The sequence below is a fragment of the Euleptes europaea genome, chromosome 1 (assembly GCF_029931775.1).
Source record: "Euleptes europaea isolate rEulEur1 chromosome 1, rEulEur1.hap1, whole genome shotgun sequence".
NCBI lineage: Eukaryota > Metazoa > Chordata > Lepidosauria > Squamata > Sphaerodactylidae > Euleptes > Euleptes europaea.
In genome coordinates this window covers 180979855-181003899 of record NC_079312.1, presented here as the reverse complement: position 1 = coordinate 181003899, position 24045 = coordinate 180979855, and the positions used below count along the sequence as shown (strand labels likewise).

General features: G+C 51.0%; 1 protein-coding gene across 1 annotated transcript in view; it reads right to left on the bottom strand.

The window, feature by feature from the left end:
• The window catches only part of ZSWIM4 (zinc finger SWIM-type containing 4), a 50063-nt gene extending 26927 nt beyond the window's left edge, over positions 1 to 23136 (bottom strand). Inside the window, exons 1-2 of the mRNA XM_056866103.1 lie at positions 22964 to 23136; positions 11103 to 11304 (exon numbers count right to left, since the gene is read on the bottom strand). Coding sequence (XP_056722081.1) covers positions 11103 to 11304; positions 22964 to 23110 — 349 coding nt within the window. The 5' untranslated portion in view covers positions 23111 to 23136. The remainder of the gene's footprint in view (positions 1 to 11102; positions 11305 to 22963) is intronic.
• Positions 23137 to 24045: the final 909 nt, after the last annotated feature.

Genomic DNA, 24045 nt, shown 5'->3' with positions numbered 1-24045 from the left:
GGCAGTTTATCATCCTGGACGCTTTTCACCCTGGTGATGGGGAAGTGAGCCGGGCTCTGCAAAGTGTCTGAAGCAACCAAGTTAAGGGAGAGTGTGGCTCTCCTTTGGAGCAAGAATTTAGCCCCACCACCACATGGCTTCATCTAGCTTCAGACACCGCCTCTCTTGATGAAGTCAAAACTCTGTGGCTTTTCATTCCTTCCCTCCTGTCTTTGTAAATGCCAGGACAGCTCAAGAATTAATCTGGGGGGGGGGGGAATCAAAGATTTACCATAGAGTCTGGTAATTGCTACAGCTACTCTTATCATTTCTGCACAGCTCCAGGAATCAGCTGGAAATCTATGGTCCGAACTCCCTGTAAGTGGACAAGGCCTTATTTTTTCTTTTTCTCCCCAGGACTATCGAGGCCCCCCCCATTGGCCCCAGTTTCCATAGAATCAGAGAGTTTGAAGGATCCATACAGGCCATCTAGTCCACCCCCCTGCTTGATGCAGGATCAGCCTAGAGCATAGAATCATAGAGTTGGAAGGGAACACCAGGGTCATCTAGTCCAACCCCCTGCCCAATGCAGGAAATTAACAACTACCTCTCCCCACATCCCCAGTGATCCCAGCATCCCTGACAAGTGTTTGTCCCACCACTCCTTAAAGACTGCCAGAGAGGGGGAGCTCACCACCTCCCTAGGTAGCTGATTCTACTGCTAAAAATTTTACCATAATTTTTTTTACACCTTTCAATCATCTGACCATCGGCAAGCAAGGGTTGGCAGTCTCATACCATTAGCAAGCAAACGGGAACCTATAGTATAGGAATTAGGCAGTGACCGGCAGGAATGATCAGGATCATAGCACATGGCTGCTATGTTCACAGAAATGGCTGCTGGCGGACCTATGACAGCTAGCTTTCAGGTGTGGCGCATGCCAATGGGAGTTTCTGGCCCATGACGCAAGAGGAAGGGGTCCTGGGCACACCCAGCAGTGTTTAAGCACTAACCTCACAAAATATATTAGCGCAGGAATGAAGCACAGATGGACGTCTGCCATTCAAGCCAGAGCCGGACGATTAGAGGTCTCCCAGCGATTTCAATGCAACTTAAAAAGATCTAGTTGTGGCCCTTGTGGGCACCGGTTGTTATCAAAGGACTAAAGAGGAAAGTCGACTCCAGCCTGCAAAGCTGCTTAAAAGAGGTCGCCAAAAGGGAACTGGATTTTTGTGGCTCAAAAAAAGTAAACACTGAGGCCAAAGAAAGTGTCAAAAAGGTAGTAGCTCAAAATGTTTCAGCTGTCGTACGGGATAACTAAACAGACAAGTCATTCGGAAAAGATAATGACGCCATTAATTTCCCACATTGTGTTGACATGTTATTTTGCATTGCAAACGTTTTCTTCTAGCCCTATTTAAATAAGGTATACAGTTCCTATTTCAAAAGTGTCTGCTTAAAGGAAACTGGATTTAAAATATGGTACGTGGCTCCACAGGCAAAGTGTCAAGCTTGTTTTTATTGTTTATTGACAGCGTGGTGTAGTGGTTAAGAGCGGTGGACTCTAATCTGGAGAACCGGGTTAAATTCCCCTCCACATGAAGCCTGCTGGGTGACCTTGGGCTAGTCACAGTTCTCTCCGAACTCTCTCAGCCCCACCTACCTCACAAGGTATCTCTCATGGGGAGAGGAAGGGAGGCAATTGTAAGCTGCTTTGAGACTCCTTAAAGGTAGAGAAAAAGCGTGGTATAAAACCAACTCTTCTATGTCTCGCAGTTTCACTGAATTGTTATTATGCCGGATTTCCAATTGTTGTGCCATACTGTCAGCTGACTCTGGCAAAACTCCATACAAATGCGCCAAGGCCACACTGACAGCTCCCACATCCAGGAATGTGAATCCCCAGTCATACTGCAACACACCTTGCTGCCAATTTGTACTCGGCCACAATTATTTCAGATTTGGGGACAGTCAGCAATGGCATTAACCAAAAGTAGTGGGTAGCCCAGGGCTTCACTAACCCCAGCTGCTAAGGTGTTGGTGGAAAGCACCATCAAGTCACAGTGGACTAATGGTGACCTTTCAAGGGGTTCTCAAGGTAAGATACGAACAGAGGTGGTTTGCTATTTGCCTGCTTCTATTTAGTAACCCTGGACTTCCTCAGGGGTCTCCCGTCCAAGTACTGGCCAGGGCTGACCCTGCTTAGCTTCCGAGATCTCACAAGGTCAGGCTAGCCTGGGCCATCCAGGTCAAGGCAAAAGATGAACAGAGGCGGTTTGCCACTGCCTGCCTCTGTGTAGGATTTTGCACTTCCTTGGTGGTCTCCCATCCAAGCACTAACCAGGGCCCACCCTGCTTAGCATCCGAGATCTGTCGAGACTGGGCTAGTCAGAGCCATCAAGACAAGAGACGTTCAGGGGTGGTTTGCCATTGCCTGCCACTGCATGGCAACCCTGGACTTCTTTAGCGGTCTCTCATCCAAGTACAAACCAGGGCCGGCCCTTCTAGCCTGAGAGGCTGATAACCTCTATCTGACAGCCTTTCAAATACTTCAAGAGAGCAATCATGTGTCTCACCCCCCCCCCCCACCCCATCAACCTCCTCTTCTCCAGGCTGAACATTCCTGGAAATGCTAACTGAGCCGTGTGCCAGGGCAGGGCAGGCAAGCAAGACTCCGGTTGCTTGGGCAGGTCACGCTCCTTGAAACAACCTGTGCTCCAGAGAATCCCAAGGGAGGAGTCAGTGTGTGTTTCCCTGGGAAAGTCTAGCGGCCCAGCCGGGAATCTACCTGCTGTTTGGACCATCCCTACCAAGTTGTGTGGGGGCAGATTTCAGGAAAAGGGAGTTTCTGAGTCAGGGGAAAGGTCACCCAAGAGAGGGAGTGACTGCAGAGACATAACTGTTTATCTCCAAGGACAAAGCAGCTGGGAACCTTGGTGGGAAGTGGGGGGGGGGGAGATATGCACAAGAGCTGCCCTGTTTGATTTCCCTTTACACATGAAGCTGCCTTATACTGAATTGGTCCATCAAGGTCAATACCATCTACTCAGGCTGACAGCGGTTCAGGGTCTCAGGCGGAGGTCTTTTCCATCACCTCCTACCTGGTCCTGACGGGGACTGAACCTGGGACCACCAGCATGCTCTGCCACTGAGCTACTGGCCATTTATGCAGGGCCGATTTTGATGCTTGCTCAAAGCTGCTTTTTAAAATCTGCCCTTTAAAATGACTATTCACAGTCCCGATGCAAGAGGAGAAAGTCAAACAAATTCCAACCCCCACCCCACTCGCCTGCTCCTTTGTACTTTCATTTGCATAGTCATTAGCAATGGTCGTTTGTATAGTTTTATAGATTTTATAGATTTTTCATGGTTCCTTCAGGAAATGCTTCCATGCAGGGGAGGAGCAAATACAAAAGGTTGTGTTAAAAAAGCTCTTAAGAAATGCGAAGCAGGAGTGTGCCCACTTCGCAATGACTTCTGGAATGATGGTTCAGCATGAAGAAATTAAAAAAAAAAAATGTGGGCCACTTCAGCCTGGAACACGCTGCTAATTACCAAGCATAAACGGCCTCTGTCTCCGAAGAAGTGAGCTGTGGCTTACGAAAGCTCACACGTTGCCAGAAATTTTGTTAGTCTTTAAGGTGCTGCTGGACCCCTACTCTTTTCTACTGTCTCCGGGAGGAAGTGTGAACTGGAACAAGTTGCTAAGCCAGCCAAGGGTCCGTTGGCGTTGCTCCTCCCCCACCCCCACCCACCATGCATGAGTGGAAAGAGCACACAGACATCTCTGAGTGTTTAAGGAGATGGAGGCAGAGGGAGAAATAAGGTTGCTGTCAGGCAGTCTGAGAGCAGAGAGGGTGGCCAGGGAGACTGCTAGCCAGAAGCGATGAAAGACGAGAGAGTTTCTTGATTGAGCCGTTCTGGCAAGGCATCTATGTAGCTGGATGAAGCAATGTCAGGGAACGAGCCAGAAAGTCTGTGCCCATATGTTAAATAAGTAGGGTTGCCAGCCCCGGGTTGGGAAATGCCTGGAGAGTTTGGGGGTGGAGGCTGGAGAAGGTAGGGTTTGGGGAGGGGAGGGACCTCAGCAGGGTACGACGCCATACAGTCTACGCTCTGAAGGTGTCATTTTCTCCAGGGGAACTGTTCTCTGTAGCATGGAAATCAGTTGGCGTTCCAGGAAACCTCCAGGTCTCACCTGGAGGATGGCACTTCTATAAATAAAAGCCACAGTTAGGACAAACTGCAGTTATTGAATTAGCTTCAAACTACATTTCAGTTCCTGGTCTGACAGATCCTTGCCTGTGAACTTAGGCAGATCATGAGAGGGAGGGCAGGAAGGGTTGCGTCAGTGTTTGGCTCTCGTGGCCCTTTCTAACATGCCAGCGTGGTGTAGTGGTTAAGAGCGGTGGACTCTGATCTGGAGAACCGGGTTTGATTCCCCACTCCTCCACATGAGAGGCGGACACTAATCTGGTGAACTGGATTTGTTTCCCCACTCCTCCACACAAAGCCAGCTGGGTGACCTTGGCTAGTCACAGCTCTCTCAGCCCCACCTACCTCACAGGGTGTCTGTTGTGGAGAGGGGAAGGTGATTGTAAGCTGGTTTGATTCTTCCTTAAGTGGTAGAGAAAGTCAGCATATAAAAAACAACTCTTCTTTTTCTTCTTCAGGGTAATGCCGATTGCCTCTTTGAGGTCAGGAAGCAATTTTCCTCCAGGTCAGATTGGCCAGGGATCCTAGAGGGGTTTTATTGCCATCTTCTGGGCATGGAGCAGGGGATTTGGAATTTGGAGAAGATGGCATATGCGCAAGAAATGGTACAGCATGTACCAGTCTGTTAAAGCAAAACTTTTATGTGTGTTTTTTTGGCTTCATAAAGACGAAAGGAGAGAGGTTTATGCACAGGGCAATTTTTATCATTAATGGCACGCTTAATGACCGGGATAATGTCAACAGTAAAATTTTACATGCAATTCCTCCACTGGAGTCCATGGGATAAGAATATTAACCTAACCTAAACAGAAAATTTAACAACTGGGAAGAATCAATCTATTTATCCTAACTAAATGAAACAATGTAATCCCCCCATGAAGAAGTAAGCAATGTTAAATGAAAAGTATTTTGCTGTTTGCAGATGAAAAGGTTTGACTTTACAAATGCACAGACAGGGAATCTTAAGGAACCTGTCAAAATCTGAATGTTTAGTAGTCAACCACAATTCAGCTCTTTATTTTCCTCCAGGCCAGATTGACCAGAGATCCTGGAGAATTTTTTTTTTTTTTTGCCATCTTCTGGGCATGGAGGAAGGGTCACTGGGGGTGTGAGAGTTGTGAATTTCCTGCATTGTGCAGGGGGTTGGACTAGATGACCCCGGCGGTCCCTTCCCAACTCTATGATTCTTGCACATGTTGATGTGTCATGGGCTGATCCGAATAAAAGGTATTCTGTGGATTGAGTTTCTGGCTTTTGTTTTTGGAACGAGGCTGCAAACAATCCACTAGCCAAGCCAGGTATCTGCTATTTGCCTCCTTAACCTAACTCAAAGTTAGTCCATCCTTAGAATCATAGAGTTGGAAGGGACCACCAGGGCCATTTAGTCCAACTCCCTGCACAAGGCAGGAAATTCGCAACTGCCTCTCTCCCCCACACCCCCAGTGACCCCTACTCCATGCCCAGAAGATGGCCAAGATGCCCTGCCTCTCGTCATCTGCCTAAGGTCACAGAATCAGCATTGCTGACAGATGGCCATGTAGCCTCTGCTTAAAAACCTCCAGGGAAGGAGGGCTCCCCACCTCCCGAGGAAGCCTGTTCCACTGAGGAACCGCTATAACGGTTAGAAAATTCTTCCTAACGTCTAGACGGAAACTCTTTTGTTTTAATTTCAACCCGCTGGTTCTGGTCCGACCTGCTGGGGCAACAGAAAACAACTCGGCACCCTCTATATGACAGCCCTTGAAGTACTTGAACATGGTTATCATACCCCCTTACCATGGCAACAGTTATTGGGGGATCCCCCAGCTGGCCACCGGAACAGAGAGACAGCTCTGCTATCCTCTTGGGACAGAGAAATGAGCATCTTTTGTCTTACACACATATTTGCACGCTCAGCGCACAAGAACAGACCCTGCTGCAAGGTTCAGTGTCCCGAGGAACACTGAAAGAAAGTGACCCTCAAGTTTATCCAAAAATGCTTGGCGACGACAGAGGGGAAGGGCAGTTTCCCTACCCTCCGTGGCAGGAGATGCACGGGAGCTGCGCTTCCTATGGCTGAGGGAGGCAAGGGCTGCTGGAGGGAGAAACACGTCGTGTGTATGTGTGTGTGATTTTACCGTCATATCAAAGCTGACATATAGCGACCCAGTAAAGTTTTCAAGACAAGAAATGTTCAGAGGTGGTTGGCCATTGCCTGCCTCTGTGTGGGCTGAGTTTGGAGAGAACTGTGCCTGGCCCAAGGTCACCCAGCAGGTTTCACGTGGAGGAGTGGGGAATCGAACCCGTTTCTCCAGATTAGAGTCTGCCGGTTTTATGCCAATGCTAGAAGCCTCTGAGCCACTTTGGGGCAGCTGGAGTGCTAAATGACAATTTAGGTGTAGTAGGTATCTCAGAAATATGGTGGAATGGGGGAAAAGGGACAGGGTCATCCAGGGTATTAGCTCTACAGGAGGAGGAGGAGAAAGATGAAGAGTTGGTTTTTATACCCCATTTTTCTCTACCTTTAAGGAGTCTCAAAGTGGCTTACAATCACCTTCCCTTCCCCTCCTCACCACAGACACCATGTGAGGTATGCGGGGCTGAGAAAGTTCGGAGAGAACTGTGACTAGCCCAAGGTCACCCAGCAGGCTCCATGTGGAGGAGTGGAGAATTGAACCCAGTTCTCCAGATGAGTGTCCACGGCTCTTAACCATTATGCCACAAGCTCTATAGGCAAGACAGGGAGGGAAAGGTTAGGGGAGGTGCTGCGTTGTATATCAAAAAGGGCATAGAGTCATAGAATTTAAAAAATAGGAGATTAAACTTCCCGACAGAAAAGATGTGAGCGAAGATAATGGGCCCTAAGGGTTACTTAAACTGTGGGTGTATTATTGCCCACCTGATCAAACCCTTGAGGCTGATCTTGAGATGGAGAAGGAAATAAGTGAAGTGTCTAAAGCAGATGATGTTGTGATACTGGGTTGCTGCCAACTCCCTGCACATTGGCTGGATAAATATGTGCTTGAGTCATGCTGCAGAAATGAGATTCCCTGGTATCATCAGTGACTGTACCCCAGAAAAGTTGGTCACAGAGCCAACCAGAGGAGTCACCGTCTTGGACTTGGTTCTGAGAGGGATTCAAGACCTAGGGAGAGATGTAGAGGTTTTTGCACCAACTGGAAGCAGTGACCACAATGCTGTTTAAGTTTGGCTTTCCAATCAATGGAAAGTTACCCTGAAGTCCAAAACCTTTGATTTCAAAAGAGGGAACTTTTTAAAAAAGGAAGGGGACTATTTGGTAGGAAGCTGAAAGGGAAACACAAGACAGTTAAATCGCTAGAGAATGCTTGGAAGCTGCTTAAAACCATCCTAAGTAAAGACCAGATACAACGCATTCCCGGGGTTGGGAAAGGTACTGCCAAGTCTAAAAGAATGCCTACATGGCTAACAAAGCCATAAAAGGCTTCTTCTAAAAAGTGGAAGGCCTGCCCTAACGAAGTGAACAGAAGGAAGGACGGAATTCTGCAAAGCAGAAGTTAATAATTACGCATTAGAACAGGGAATCTGAGGAAAGGGATGCTCAAAGCATCAAGACAAACAATATGCAATTCTTTAAATATATCCAGAGCAAGAAACCAGCCAGAGACGCAGTCAGGCCTTTGGATGACCAAGGAATAAAAGAAGAAGAGCTGGTATTTATATCCTACTTTTCTCTACCTTTAAGGAGAATCAAACCGGCTGACAATCACCTTCCCTTCCTCTCCCCGCAACAGACACCTTGTGAGGTGGGTGGGGATGAGAGAGTTCGGAGAGAACTGTGACTGGCCCAAGGTCACCCAGCAGGCTTCATGCGGAGGAGTGGGGAATCGAACCACTACTCCTAACCATTCCTAACCACTACACCACGCTGGCGATGGCAGACAAGCTGCATGAATTCTTTGCCTCTATGTTCACGGCGGAAGGTTTGGGGTATGCACCCACACCATAGTCACTATTTTCTAGAAGGGAGTCTGAAAAACTGAGGTGACAAGAGATGAAGTTCTAGCCGCATTGGGGAAATTTAAAACCAGCAAGTCTCCAGGCCCTGATGACACCCCCCCCCCCCAGCGTTCTTAGGGATCTCATGAGACTGTCGATCTACTAACCAGTATATGGGAACTTGTCACTAAAATCAGGAACTGTACCAGAGGACCTTTTTTTCTTGCTGTCAAGTCACAGCTGACTTATGGCAACCACGTAGGGCTTTCAAGGCAAGAGACGTTCAGAGGTGGTTTTGCCATTGCCTGTCTCCGCGTCACACCCCTGGTATTCCTTGCAGGTCTCCCATCCAAATACTTGCCAGGGTCGAGGCTGAGTGTGTGTGACTGGCCCAAGGTCACCCAGCAAGTTTCCATGGCAGAATGGGGGATTCGAACCTGGGTTCCCCAGATCCTACTCCACCACCTTAACCGCTACACCACACCGGCTCGCTACACCAAATTTTACACCGTTTTTTAAAAAAGGGGTCCAGAGGAGAACCAGGAAATTCTAGCCTAATGTCTGTCCCAGGCAAATTAGTAGAAATTTTGATCAAAGATAGATCAGGCACATAGAAGACGACAAGTTGGTTTTTATATGCTGACTTTCTCTCCCACTTAAGGAAGAATCAAACTAGCTTACAATCGCCTTCCCTCTCCACAACAGACACCCTGAGAGAGTGTGACTAGCCCAAGGTAACCCAGCTGGCTTCATGTGGAGGAGTGGGGAAACAAATCCAGTTCACCAGATTAGCCTCCGCTGCTCATGTGGAGGAGTGGGGAGTCAGACCCGGTTCTCCAGATCAGACTCCACAGCTCCAAACCACTGCTCTTAACCACTATACCACACTGGCTCCCACCACATAGAGGAACGAAGGCTGCTGAGGGAAAATCAGCATGGCTTCTGCAAAGGGAAGTCCTGCCTCAACAGCCTTTTGGGGTTCTCTGAGAAAGTGAACAAGCATGTAGATAATGGCAACCTGACAGACATCATATACTTGGACTTTAAAAAAGCTTTTTACAAGGTATCTCACCAAAGACTCCTGAGTAAGCTTAACAATCAGGGGATAAGAGGATGGGTATTCTTATGGATTAAAAATGGAAAGATCTTCTATGGGGAAAGGTTTTCAATCAGCTGTTTATGAATCCCACTAGACAGGAGGCAAAATTTGGCTACTTGAGTGGTTATCTCCCGAGTTTACAGATGTTACAAAATTATTTGGGACTTGTGAAGTGCTCCAGGAGCATCTCCACAAATTGGGTAAGCGGGCAACAGCATGGCAAGCGAAGTTCAACGTAGGAGGAAAGTGATGCGCATTGGAACAAAAAATCCCAGCTTTAGGTATACCCTAATGGGATCTGAACTTGTTGAGACAGACAGGGAAAAAGATCTTGGGGTCATAGCGCGCAGCTGAATTAAAATGTCAACCCAATGTGAAAAGGGCAAATATGCTCAGGGTTATCAGGAAAGGGACTGAAAATAAAACAGCCAATATTATAATGCCCCTCTACAGATCTACAGTGCAGCCTCATTTGGAATACTGCGCGCAGTTCTGGTCACCGTATCTCAAAAAGGAAATTGCAGAGCTAGAAAAAGTACAGAGTAGAGCAACCGAGATGATTAGGGGGCTGGAGCACCTTCCCTATGAGACAAAGGCTGAAGAGGCCGGGACTTTTCAGTTCAGATAAGAGACAACTAAGATAAGAGACTAGAGGTTCATAAAATTATGCACAGAGTGGAGAGAGCTGACAAAGAACTTTTTCTCCCTCTCACAAAATACTAGAACTCGGGGGCATCCAATGAAGTTGACGGGCAATAGGTCCAGGATGGACAAAAGAAAATACTCCTTTACTCATTGAGTAATTAAAATTTGGAGTTTGCTGCCAGGCACATATGGCTTACCGATGATTAGACAGATTCAAGTAGGATAAGTCTGTCAGTGGCTACTACCCACGGGGGCCAAAAGGAACCTGCTTTGTAACCATATCCCACCTACGGCTTCTAGTCCTTTTGTGACTGAACAAGATCTGCCCAGTTCTTTCCTCGTCTTCCCTTTTCAGCCGACGAGTCCTTAGCTAAGAATATAAACTACAGCTCTTAGTCTATGACTTTGCATTGTTGAGCTTCATGGCTTTTCTTCTCCAGGAAGTTGTCTAGTTGGCTTTACTTGTCCATTGATATCAAAAAGTGTCACACAAACCCCTCCCCAACTTCTTCACATCTATGAAGTTTGTCAAGAATCTCGCAACTAATAAAAACGATTAAAATCAGCCCTAGGGCATCTCTGCTGCTTGCCCTTTAACCTTGAAGGTCGTCTGCAGAAAGGTAGTGATGGCCATGGGCTTAGACGGCTTTAAAAGGGGATTAGACAGACGCATGGAGGAGAGGCCTATCAGTGGCCACTAGCGGAAGAACGGTACACTCCTATCTGGGATGGTCGTCCTCTTCCACTGAGTGCGCAGCTTCGGGAGGGACGCCCACGGAGCAGTGAGGGAGGTAGGGGACGCCCGCCTAGCCAGCCAGATCAGCTGAATCAACCCTGGCGATCAATGGGGTGACAGATGTCGCAGCCAGTTCGCCCTCACATCCTAGTGGCCACTAGCCATGGGGACTAAAGGGAACATCCACATTCAGAGGCAGTAAACCTTGTCTACCAGTGCCAGGAGGCAACATCGGGGAAGGCCTCGGCCTCTACGCCCTGTTGCTGGTCCTCCAGAGGAACTGGTTGGCCTCTGCGTGAGACAGGATGCCCTACAATCGTGTGCTGAGAAACATGCCCAAAGTCCAAAGGCATGTATTGGCTCTCACATGCATGCATACCTGGTCCCACCAACACACTGCTCTCCCAGAGCCATTACCTATACTTCAGCGTGCCAGGCTCATTCATGACAAATGGCCCTGAACCACTTACCTACTTGCAGGACACGATCAACAGCACCTGACTGCAGCAGATTCAGGCCACGGTTGAAGGGCACGCGGGAGTCTCGCTCGCCCTCCGGGGGGTGGTAGCCAAGGGACGAGTACATACATATCTCCCGCTCGCTCCGGGGGAAAGACCAGAACACAATGCGCTTCTGCACAGGCTCCGGGACGCGGGAGAAACGCTCTTCCACCTGGGGACAAGAGGAAAAGAAGAGAACGTTGAGACGAGGAACCAAAATGGCATAATGCCAATATCCTGGCAGTCGGTCACGGTAACTTTTAGCCCAGAACAGGGACGGGAGATTTGGAGGGGTCTGGCCCAGCTTTCCTCCCCGCCTTCTCTCTTGCAGCCCAAGGACTGTTATCTCGCCCTCTCTTTTCTCTGCAGCCTACGGTCTATGCTTTCAAAACGGATTCCGCCCTCCGTCAGTCACCTCTCTTTTTGCCTCCACACTCAAGAGGTCCAAGCCTCACCGCCATCAGAGATGTCAACACCGGTGCCTCTCGGAAGGCAGAGCAAAACCTGGCGCCACTACCCACAATGCCATGATTGTTCTAGGCAGGTTCCTCCAGCTGACGCAAAAATCAGGACTAACGCTGGATTTTGCATTCTGCCTTGGTGGCAACTGCGGCTGGTTGGTTCACACAACTTGGAAGTATGTCTCTCCTCCACCCTCTAGCGAGGCCTCATGCCTCAATTCCCATTAGGGCAGGCCTAACATAAGGCTCCTGGGCCAACTGCAACCCTCTTGGGGATTTCCAGCCTTTTCCCATTTGTTTTTGGGCACAGCTCAGGCCCATTGCAAAGGGGAGACTGCCGGCTGCTACTTCTGCATGGTTCTTCCTGCTTTCAGAGGATGTGGTAGAGCTGGTTCCAGTGTAACACACACACACACACACCAGCCTCGTGCTGCCAGCTAGCCATGATGTAACCTTATCCAAAGCTGGGATTAGAATCATAGAGTTGGAAGGGTCCAACCATCTAGTCCAACCCCCTCCACAATGCAGGATCAGCCTAGAGCATCCCTGACAAGTGTTTGTCCAGCCTCTGCTTAAAGGCTGCCAGTGAAAGGGAGCTCACCACCTCCCTAGGTAGCTCATTCCACTGGTAAACTACTCTTACTGTAAAAAATGTTTTCCTAATATCCGGCCGGTACCTTTCCACCCACAATTTAAACCCATTATTGCATGCCCTATCCTCTCCTGCCAACAGGAACAGCTCCCTGCCCTCCTCGAAGTGACAGCCCTTCAAATACTTACAGAGAGCCATCATGTCCCCTCCTCAACCTCCTCTTTTCCAGACTGAACATTCCCAAGTCCCTCAGCCTTTCCTCGTAGGGCTTGGTCTCCAGGCCCCTGATCATCCTCGTCGCTCTCCTCTGCACCCGCTCAATTCTGCCCAGGTCCTTTTTAAAGTGAGGCCTCCAAAACTGCACACAATATTCCAGGTGCGGCCTGACCAATGCAGTGTGCAGTGGAACTATGACATCTTGTGATTTGGATGTTGCTGCCTCTGTTGATGCACCTCAAGATTGCATTAGCCTTTTTTGTCGCTGCATTACAATGGGCATGCTGTTGCAGATTATTACCTCGGCAAAGAGAAGTCGATATAAAGACCAGCAACTGAAAATAGGGAGGCAGAAGGAAAAAGGGAAACGAAAACAGTTGGGGGGATGCAGAGAGCCCGTCTGTGTGTAGAACAGGAAGGAAAGCAAGTACTGTGGGGTACGGAGAGACACAGAAGGGAAGTTAATAAAGGAGAGCAAGAGCAGTATGTGGGATGAAGGGACACTATGTTCAAAAGAGATTCCTATGATGTGGTGAAAAGTGCCATCAGGTTCAGCTGACTTAACAGCAACCCCGTAGGGTTTTCAAGGCAAGAGAGCAAAAGAGCTGGTTTGTCATAGACTGCCACTGGGCAGCAACCCTGGACTTCCCTAGTGGTCTCCCATCCAATTACTAACCAGGGCCAACCTTGCTTAGCTTCCGAGATCTAACAAGATCAGGCCAGCCTGGGCCATCCAGATCAAGGCAAAGACACAAACAGAGGTGCTTTGCCACTGCCTGCCTCCACGTAGCAACCCTGGGCTTCTCTGGTGGTCTCCCATCCAAGTACTAACAAGGGCCGTCCCTGCTTAGCTTCCGAGATCTGATGAGATCGGGCTAGCCTGGGCCATCCAGGTTTGGGGTCCTATGATGCACCCAGGGGAAAAGAGAGGGTAACCAGAATTGGGAACTCTGAGCATGAAAGCAAAAAAAGAGGTAACTGATAAGGGTATAATCTGTTTTGGAAGCATGAACTGTGGGGTGTGGAGAAAGGAGAGGGAGAGCTACCAGTCCTAGGACTGTAAGAAATGTGTGGAGAGAAATAGAGATTGACTGAGTCTGTCAGCAAAACAAAACATATAACAAAATGCTTTTCTGTGGTTAATGTAGGGCTACAACCCTCTGATGGTTTCAGGTAGCCGGCTCAAGGTCGACTCAGCCTTCCATCCTTCTGAGGTCAGTAAAATGAGCACCCAACTTGTTGGGGGTAAAGGGAAGATGACTGGGGAAGGCAATGGCAAACCACCCAGTAAAAACAAAGTCTGCCTAGGAAACATTGGGATGTGACATCACCACATGGGTCAGGAATGACCCGGTGCTTGCACAGGGGACCTTTACCTTTTTTTTTTTTACAACCCTCTGATGTACAACCCAGCTAGAGAGCGACCCTCTAAATAACTGCATTAGGGTTTCCAGGAAGAGGGGCGCCACGCTTGTCTAAAGAGGGAGGCTCTGTCAGCGTGACTCCTCACCATTTTCCTTTGAGGGAAAGAGATTAACCGGGTGGAATTTCCCCACTTTGTTTCTACGCACCTTCTCACTCCCTTCGTACCAACAACGTACAGAACTTCTGTTCCAAGCCCTACAAGGTCCATACCCTACCTGATCCCATACCCTACTTTTCCGTGCCCACTACTCAGCTCAGTCACATAATTCTGCCACCGATTTTGGTCCCCCTGGCTCCTTGTTCGTATACTCTGCTGTCCAGAACTTGTTTCTCCAACCCATTCTTCGTGCCAGCTTATAACTTGTGTGAACCTACCACCCAACGGTCCTATCCTGCCTCTTATTTTCTCTACTCATTCGTTCCTCGGGTTCCTGTATCCTAAACTACTGCTGGCCCCGTGCTGGCCCTCAGTCATCACATCAAAGTCAGAATTGTCTACTCAGACCGGCACCGGCTCTCCAGGGTCTCGGGCAGAAGTTTTTTACCTCACCTACTTGCCTAGTCCCTTTAACTGGAGATGCCGGGGATTGAAGCTGGGACCTTCTGTATGCCAAGCAGGTGCTCTACCACTGAGCCACAGCCCCTCCCCAACAGCAGCCATTTTCTCTAGGGAAACACATGGACCGGCCTTCTACTGAATCAGACCCCATCGAAGTCAGTATTGTCTACTCAGACCAGCAGCAGCTCTCCAGGGTCTCGGGCAGAGGCCTTTCCCATCACCTACTTGCCCAGTCCGTTTAACCGGAGATGCTGAGGATTGAACCTGGGACCTTCTGCATGCCAAGCAGATGCTCTACCACTGAGCCACAGCCCTCTGGAACCCCTTAGGGCCCAGCCGAACTTGCAGTGGGACTTCTATGCATAGAGTTCCCAATAGTTGATAGTGTCCAATACAGATAAGGATTAGGGGACCGGGATTTTAAGCTGCTCCCTACACCCCGCACAAAATGGTACAAGGAGGAAGGCTTGGACACCTGACTATTAACTTTCTTTTAACAACTTGCCAGGAGCTCAGAATACGGAGCTCCCAGAACACCTTGGGTCTGCCCTCAACCTTCATCTCCCGGGAAGATTCTCATTTCACCTTGGCCTCTTTACCTACACAACTCCCAGCTGCCTAGGACCAGGGAGAGTTTCTAGGCCCGGTCCAAAGACCATTCCCTCTCTCTCACCCCCCCCACCTGTCACAGACCACATGCAAACGTTCTAGACTGCCAGTTCTGTTTCCCCAGTGAAATGTTTGTGAATAACCCCAAGACATTACCGATGGCTTAACCGACAGATGCTAGAGAGAACCAGATTTCCAAATGCTGTGGGTGCATGTGCTTTCTAAATGTATAAGCCAGTTTTCAATGTAAAGGAAACACTTAAGTTAGACATCCCTGCTGTAGTTAGTGACAGAAACCCATACACTTGCCATTACAGACAGCGTGGATTTCACAGAATCATAGAATTGGAAGGGACCACCAGGGTCATCTAGTCCAACCCCATGTAAATCACTAGTCAGTAAGACTAGATTTAAATCTTGGTTTTCTACATAAACAGAGCTTCTAATTATGTTGTTTCATCCGGGCCACCAGGCCTTGCATTTCTTTGTTGCAGAGTCTGCATTTTGCACGTATGACTGCCTTACCCATAGGTACAGGAACTTCATTAAAATATTCCCAAACTGGTTCTCTTTTACGGCCTACTGCCATTATGGGTTTTCTCCTCCAGGGAGAGAATAACATGATAAACCTATACACCCAAAGATCCCAAGACTCTTGAAGTATTCTGCTCAAAAGGTTTCACTTTCATTTTTGCCCCTCCCTCCTCACACTTAGCTCCTTCTGCAGATCTAGTCCACTCCAAACAATATTCTATTCGCTGAATTCTTGAAATTTGGCACTTAAGAGGTAAGGGGTTGATTCTGAGTACATAGATTTGCAAAGGAACAATGAGATTAAGGTATTTTTCTCAACTCTCTAAGTTTATTGTACATTTGCTTTATATGTGTAAAAGTTTTGTTGTGAAGAAGAGGCATGTAATCTCTGCAGGCAGACACAAATTCAGTTTTGAGAACTGCAAAACCAAGCGTCTGTGATAATATCTTCTAAATAGGAAAACTGCCCAAAATAATCTTACAAAAACCTCCGGAAGAGCAAGACACTGAGAATGGATTAATGGAATTCATTTACCTCAAAATTTAAACATTGCAGGAATATATAGCATCATTCTACATAATTAAAAACTAATCCTTATTTTATAATTAAAAACTAATACTTATTTCATGATGAATAATCTTTGGACTATAATGTATCTTAAATAGATTTTTCCACAAAAAGCATTTTATTTTTAAAAATCTGATTTAAAAAAATTATCAACCCTGATTAGCCATCAACAAATGAAGGAAAAGTATTTCTCCACTTCAGCATGAACGATGGTGGTGGAAAGCTGTCAAACAGCAGGTGACTTATGGCAACCCCAAACCCCATAGGGCAAGGGTGTCAAACATTAGGCTCAGGGGCCAGATCCGGCCCCTTGAGAGTTCCTATCCTGCCTGCAAGTCAGCCACACACACACCATTCTCGATCTGGGCTGGCGAGGCATGGCCAGGCCTGACCAAGTGCCATTTATGTCATATCTGGGCCCTCATAACAATTGAGTTCAACACCCCTGCTGTAGGGTTCGACACCCTTCACTGTAGGCAAGAGACAGAGGTGGTTTGCCATGACCTGCCTCTGTGTAGCAACCCTGGACTCTCCCATCCAAGTACTAACCAGGGACAAAACTCCTCAGCTTTCGAGATCTGACAAGATTGGGCTAGTCTAGGCCAGCATGAATAGAAAGCCCTAAAACCTTGGCACTCGATGAGTACCCACTGAGGATCAAGGAAGCTCCTTAGCACCCAGCATGATTGTAGCACGCAACTCCACCTGTTAGCAGAGAACAAGATCAGGGGTGCATTTCGCCAGATAACTTATTTCCTTATGGTTACAAACTCCCTCGCGGGAAAACGGGTTCCCTCCCAGATCAAGCAGCGGCACGCTTTCAATTACGTTCAGGTGTCCTCCGATCTCTCCCCCCCACCACCACCTCCACCCAAGCTGGAGGCCTAAATTGTCTCTCAATTTCCACCCAAGCCTCTTGCCTGAAGGACAGGAGGCAACCTAGTATTATACCTGCCTCTTGACCAACTACCACCCAACCGGGTCTCCGGTACAATCAAGTGATTTTGACTCTGGAACATCTTTGCAAAGTTATCTTTGCGTGATGTAATCCCAATGCCAACAAAACTGGATTCCCTAGATTAGCCCGATACCCACAAGACACATATCCCGTCTCAATGTGTCATTCGCTTTCAGCGCCCTCGTCCATGAAGTCATCTCGACGGCTGCAGATCCCGTTCCTCTTCAGTAGGCTCAGAGGACTTCTACTCATCTTCCCCGCCCTTCGTTGCTATGCTCACATCACCCGGCACGTCTCTGCTGTGACTCCCCATCTCTTTCAGCACCGGGATCCTCCTTCGAGGTTCTCCCCATCTTCTTGCACAGATACTGACATACACATGAGCCCATGAAACTGCCTTCTACTGAATCAGACCCTTGGTCCATCAAAGTCAGTACTGCCTACTCAGACCAGCAGCAGCTCTCCAGGGTCTCAGGAAGGGGTCAATCACATGAGCACATGAAGCTGCCTTATACTGAATCAGACCCTTGGTGCATCCAAGTCAGTATTGTCTACTCAGATTGGCAGCAGCTCTCCAGGGCCTCACATGAATACATGAAGCTGCCTTATACTGAATCAGACCCTTGGTCCATCAAAGTCAACGTTGCCTACTCAGACCAGCAGAGGTCTTTCACATCACCTACTCGCCTAGTCCCTTTAACTGGAGAAGCCAGGGATTGAACCTAGGACCTTCTGCATGCCAAGCAGATGCTCTGCCACTGAGCCATCGCCGCCAACTCCTCCCTGGCATTTTGCTGGCCTCCAACCTTCCCTCTTTCACCAAGTTCTCTCTACAGACCAAAAGGTTCCTCCAATGATTACTTACAGCCATCAAGAATTCCAGTCTTTTGGGCTAGCTTGCCTGTTGGCCGAATCCAACCCCTAGTGCCATTTTGACTATTCTATAACCCCATTTAGCTGGGTTATGGATCACGAGCTTATTGAGCTGCAAAGAAGCTGCCCGCAGACCGCCCCCCTGAATTCTGGGCACGAAGTTTCAAATTAGGCAAGACACTGGATATCCTTGATCAGATCTCTTAGCTTCTTACATTTCTATCAGCAGCAGCTGCCAGGGTAGGACACAATTTATCAATTGCGTTATCATGACTGTGGCACCAACCCCTATTCCACGAACCCTTTTCTGAATGTGAAATCAGCCCTGGATACTTTATTTCCCCAAGTAGAGAAATGCACACATACACAGGTTGCCTGGAACCATGGCCCCAATCCAAATCATGCCTCTCTCAGATGCTGTTTTTGGAAGTTTAAAGAGACAGGAGTTAGTGTCTTGCCTGGCTTAGCCCCAACAAGTTAGCAACAACGGAAGGAGGAGAAAACGACAGAGCTCTGATTAAACGTTTAGGCCGATCCAACACATTTTAGTGCCTTAGCAGGGGTGGGTAGGGGGGAATGCAGAGGAAGGAGAACCATGTCCCACCAACAATGTGCCCAAGTTACCACAGTACTCTAGAGGCAGTTTTACTGAAACGAAGGGAATCAAAGCATCACAGATGCAACTTCCGCTGATTTCAAATAGACTGTAGAAGAGGGATGTCAAACATAAGGCCTGCGGGTCTGATTCAGTATCCAGCAGCTTCATGTGTTCATGGGGGCGGGGGGAGCATGGCTCAGTAGCAGAGCAGAGCATGCAGAAGGTCCCAGGTTCAATCCCCGGCATCTCCAGTTAAACGGACTGGGCAAGTAGGTGATGTGAAAGACCTCCGCCTGAGACCCTGGAGAGCCGCTGCCAGTCTGAGCAGACAAAACTGACTTTGACGGACCAAGGGTCTGATTCAGTAGAAGGCAGCTTCACACACTCACCTGTGTTTACACACACATACCAGTTTTGAAAAAAAATGACTCCCAGTAGCCTACTGTGAACCTACTCTGTGGCGAGACAAAAAACGTCCTGCAACCAGCTGACAAATCATGAGGCCGGATCACGTTCTTGGCCCCTTCCTTCCTCTCTCTCCTTCCCACACCCCCATTTGTTCAGCACGACAATAGCCTCATGTCTTGAGGCCAAGCCCAACCGCAGAAAAGCCTACAGTTGTTTTAAGTTCCTGCATGGCGGTTGCAAAAGCCAATCCAAGGAACCATCCACAGGACCCGCGCCATCCCGCGGGCATGATGCTAGACTGCCAGAACGCGCAGCGGATTTTTGTCAGGGCGACGCTTAAACGCCACTGGGAACTCTTTTAGAGCCTCCTTGATTAATAGGCGACGGCCTCCTCCAGCGCTCCTCTTTCAGGCTCGCGGGTGCCCGGGTTTGGAAGTTTCACTCACTGACGGCAGTGACAAGTGACTCGCTTGACGGGTTTTCTGTCCAGGCACTGAAATTCGGCCCCTGCGTGAAATGGAAGCTGCTTCCAAGGAATTTCCAGCATGAAGAAGACAAGCAGACCAGCTTTGATCTCCAAGGGGGGGGGCTTGGACAAATTTCAGAGGTGGCAATTTGGGGGGAGAGGAGAATGGGAGCACCCGCGTATATAAGAAGCCCTCAGCCCAAGCCTCATCTGATACTCCCCCCACCCCGCTCCTGGGGTTTTGCCCGGACTAGCCCCAGTTCTCTCTGCTGCTCTGAGTCTGCCCAGTTTCCATCTGTCCCATTTAATCTCCTGCTCCACCTCCTTCCCATCCAGGCAGAGAGAGGCCAGAGATACCCTTTTTCCTTCAAACCTCCGGATGCATCAGGACCATGAAAGACAGCTTAGCGCGAGGAGAAAAGGATCAGGGGGGATTTAGAGGGGGAAAGAACGACCCACAAAGACAAGCGGGATGACGAAGAGCAAGAGAGAGCCAGGCAAGGAAGGAGATTCATGTCTGCCCCCCCTTCTCTTCCCCCAGAGGGGTGTGTGCAGGGAGGGGGAGCAGCTTTAGAACTAGGTGGGACCAGACACCCCCCCCCTCAAATAGCAAAGGAAAAAACAGGAGATGCCGGCACCTAGTGTGCCACGGGAGCAAAGTATCAGACAGGGTGCCAGTTGTCCACGGGGGCACCCAGACAGAAGTCTTGGGGGTGGGGGCAGAGGAACCAGGCATGAAGCAGGCAGCAGTTCCCAACCTAGGGGTCCTGCCCGCAAAAGTGGGTCACGAAGCCTGTGTGGGACCCGGCCCCTTGCACTTTTGACAATTTACACATGCAGGGGGGGTTGTTCTTTGATTGGGTCCTCCTACCAAGCCAGTTTGGAGAATAGGAGTCACTGCACCAAGACACATGAACACATGAAGCTGCCTTATCCTGAATCAGACCCTTGGTTCATCAAAGTCAGTATTGTCTACTCAGGCCAGCAGCAGCTCTCCAGGGTCTCAGGCAGAGGTCTTTCGCGTCACCTACCTGCCTAGTCCCTTTAACTGGAAATGCTGCCGGGGATTGAACCTGGGACTTTCTGCATGCCAAGCAGAGGCTCTACCACTGAGCCACAGCCCCTCCCCAAGACGGACGGAGGGAGACCCAGCCTGGCCCCCTTTGCCCACTACTCACGAGGCTGCCACCCTCCAAGCCGGGAGATCACCCAGTATTACAGCTGATCTCCAGCCAACAGGGGATCAGCTCCCCTGGAGAAGATGGCTGCTTTGGAGGTAGGTGGGGGGACGGATTAGGGCACTATACCCCACCGAGGTGCCCCCGCTTCCCATACCCCCAACAAATCCCCAGGAATTGGCGCTGGCAAATCCTATTAAGCTTTGTAGGATGAAGCCTCCAAATCTGAACGCGGAAGGATGCTGGAAAGAGGAAAAGCCTGGACACAGGTTGGGGGTTTTTCCTAAGGCCTGCCCCACAGCCTGGGGAGAAAGGGGGCAGTCCCTGAGGGGACTGGATAGAGCCAAGCTGCGCTTTGTATGAGCTGGGGGGACTGGGGAGGGAGAAGAGAGAAAAAGGAGTAAGAGTCCTGCCTCGGGTTGCAGAGTGGGGGGGGGGAGGAAGGGTCCTGCCTTTGGTTGCAATGGGGGGGAGGAAGGGTCCTGCCTTGGGTTGCAGGGGGGGGGGAAGAGGAAGGGTCCTGCCTTGGGTTGCAATGGGGGTGGAAGAGGAAGGGTCCTGCCTTGGGTTGCAATGGGGGGGGGGAAGAGGAAGGGTCCTGCCTTGGGTTGCAATGGGGGGAGGAAGGGTCCTGCCTTGGGTTGCAATGGGGGGAGGAAGGGTCCTGCCTTGGGTTGCAATGGGGGGGAAGAGGAAGGGTCCTGCCTTGGGTTACAATAGGGGGGTGAAAGGAGGGTCCTGCCTTGGGTTGCGGATGGGGGAAAGAGGAAGGGTCCTGCCTTGGGTTGCAATGGGGGGGAGAGGAAGGGTCCTGCCTTGGGTTGCAATGGGGGGAGGAAGGGTCCTGCCTTGGGTTGCAATGGGGGGGAAGAGGAAGGGTCCTGCCTTGGGTTGCAATAGGGGGGTGAAAGGAGGGTTCTGCCTTGGGTTGCGGGTGGGGGAAAGAGGAAGGGTCCTGCCTTGGGTTGCAATGGGGGGGGAGAGGAAGGGTCCTGCCTTGGGTTGCAATGGGGGGGAAGAGGAAGGGTCCTGCCTTGGGTTGCAATGGGGGGGAAGAGGAAGGGTCCTGCCTTGGGTTGCAATGGGGGGGGGAGAGGAAGGGTCCTGCCTTGGGTTGCAATGGGGGGGGAGAGGAAGGGTCCTGCCTTGGGTTGCAATGGGGGGGAGAGGAAGGGTCCTGCCTTGGGTTGCAATGGGGGGGGAGAGGAAGGGTCCTGCCTTGGGTTGCAATGGGGGGGGAAGAGGAAGGGTCCTGCCTTGGGTTGCAATGGGGGGGGGAGAGGAAGGGTCCTGCCTTGGGTTGCAATGGGGGGGGGGAGAGGAAGGGTCCTGCCTTGGGTTGCAATGGGGGGGGAGAGGAAGGGTCCTGCCTTGGGTTGCAGAGGGGGGGGAAAGAGGAAGGGTCCTGCCTTGGGTTGCAATGCGGGGAAGGAAGGGTCCTGCCTTGGGTTGCAATGTGGGGGGAGAGAAAGGGTCCTGCCTTGGTTTGCAATGCGGGGAAGGAAGGGTCCTGCCTTGGGTTGCAATGGGGGGGGAGAGGAAGGGTCCTGCCTTGGGTTGCAATGGGGGGGGGAGAGGAAGGGTCCTGCCTTGGGTTGCAATGGGGGGGGAGAGGAAGGGTCCTGCCTTGGGTTGCAATGGGGGGGGAGAGGAAGGGTCCTGCCTTGGGTTGCAATGGGGGGGGGAGAGGAAGGGTCCTGCCTTGGGTTGCAATGGGGGGGGGAGAGGAAGGGTCCTGCCTTGGGTTGCAGAGGGGGGGAAAGAGGAAGGGTCCTGCCTTGGGTTGCAATGCGGGGAAGGAAGGGTCCTGCCTTGGGTTGCAATGTGGGGGGAGAGAAAGGGTCCTGCCTTGGTTTGCAATGCGGGGAAGGAAGGGTCCTGCCTTGGGTTGCAATGGGGGGGGAGAGGAAGGGTCCTGCCTTGGGTTGCAATGGGGGGGGGAGAGGAAGGGTCCTGCCTTGGGTTGCAATGGGGGGGGAGAGGAAGGGTCCTGCCTTGGGTTGCAGAGGGGGGGAAGAGGAAGGGTCCTGCCTTGGGTTGCAGAGGGGGGGAAGAGGAAGGGTCCTGCCTTGGGTTGCCAACCACCTGGTGGGGCCGGGATGTCCCAAGGAATCGCAACTGGCCTCCAGGCGATAGAGGTCGGCTCCCCGGGAGGGGAAAAAAGGGGGCCCGCCTTGGATGGAGGGGTGGGCGAGCCCCGTGGCGTTGCCCCCCGCCGAGGCCCCTCCCCCCGTCTCCAGGAGCCTCCCAGGCGGGGGTTGGCAACCGCAGCCCGGGCCTGTGACAGCCGCCGGCCTCTCCCAGCCGCGCGCGGCCCAGGCCGACCCTCCGAGGAGAGGCCGGCGAAGGGCCCCTGGGCATGTGCAGAGCGCGGCGGCGGCCTCACCTGCTCGAAGGCCCACGTCTCGGCCACCCGCCGGGCGCTCAGGTCCAGCAGCGTCTCGACGGCCGAGGGGAGGGCGGCGGCGGGCGGCCCCGGCTCGGGCTGGTCCCCGGAGGCGCCGCATTTGCGCTTGGCGGGCGGCGGCTCCATAGGCCCCGCCGATCCCCGGCCTCGCGTGAGCGGCTTCCCCGGGAGAACCCCACCCCGGGCCCGGCCTCGCTCCTCTCGGCCGCGGCGGCGGAAGCGGCTCCTTTAAGGAGCTCCCACAACAATGAGCTCGACGGCGGCTGGCGCGGCGGCCCGCCCCCCTCGCCTGGCGCGCCCCCCATAGGCCGGCCGGGCGGGGCGGGGCTTGCGGCGATTGGCCGGGCGGCGCTGCCTGTCAGGACGTCTTTTTCCCCCCCCTCCCCCGTGTGGTGGGAAGGGGGGCCGTTCTTTGGCGTGCGTGTGTTTTTTAAAGGCTGTCTGGGGGAAAAGGTGTCAATCAAAGGTCGGGGAGGCCACTCCAGCCAATCAGGCGAGGCCCCGGCCGAGGAGGCGCTGCGGGGGCGGGGCCTGCGCCGCCAGCCTCCCATTCACAACATTCTGCAGCCGGCTGGGAATGGCAACAATGTGGACGGGGCGTTCCGGATCCGGAACGGGTGTCTCTCTCCTCCCCCCCCACATGCACACACGCACTCTCTGGCTACCGAATTGACACCGGGGGGGGGGGGGGAGAGAAATGGACTTCTTTTCTGTCCCCATCTCCATTCGAAAAGGGAAACCCACCTCTTTGCAAGTGTGAACGCTTGGCTCGTGTGAACGCTTGGCACGCTTGCTGGTTTTCCGGGCAGCCGGGGGTGGGTGGGGGCTAAGGGTCTTAGGGCAGCCCCGCTTTCATCCTGGGGGTCTACTTAAATGCGGGGAGGGGAGAAAACAGCTCGGGAGTGCCTTAGAAATTATTATTATTGATATTAAATGTGTGTGTGTATATATATATATATATATATATATATAATCTGTTAATATATACGCTGTTAATATATAATCTATAAATATGTGTGTCTATATATGTGCGCGTATATCTATATATAATATATAATCGG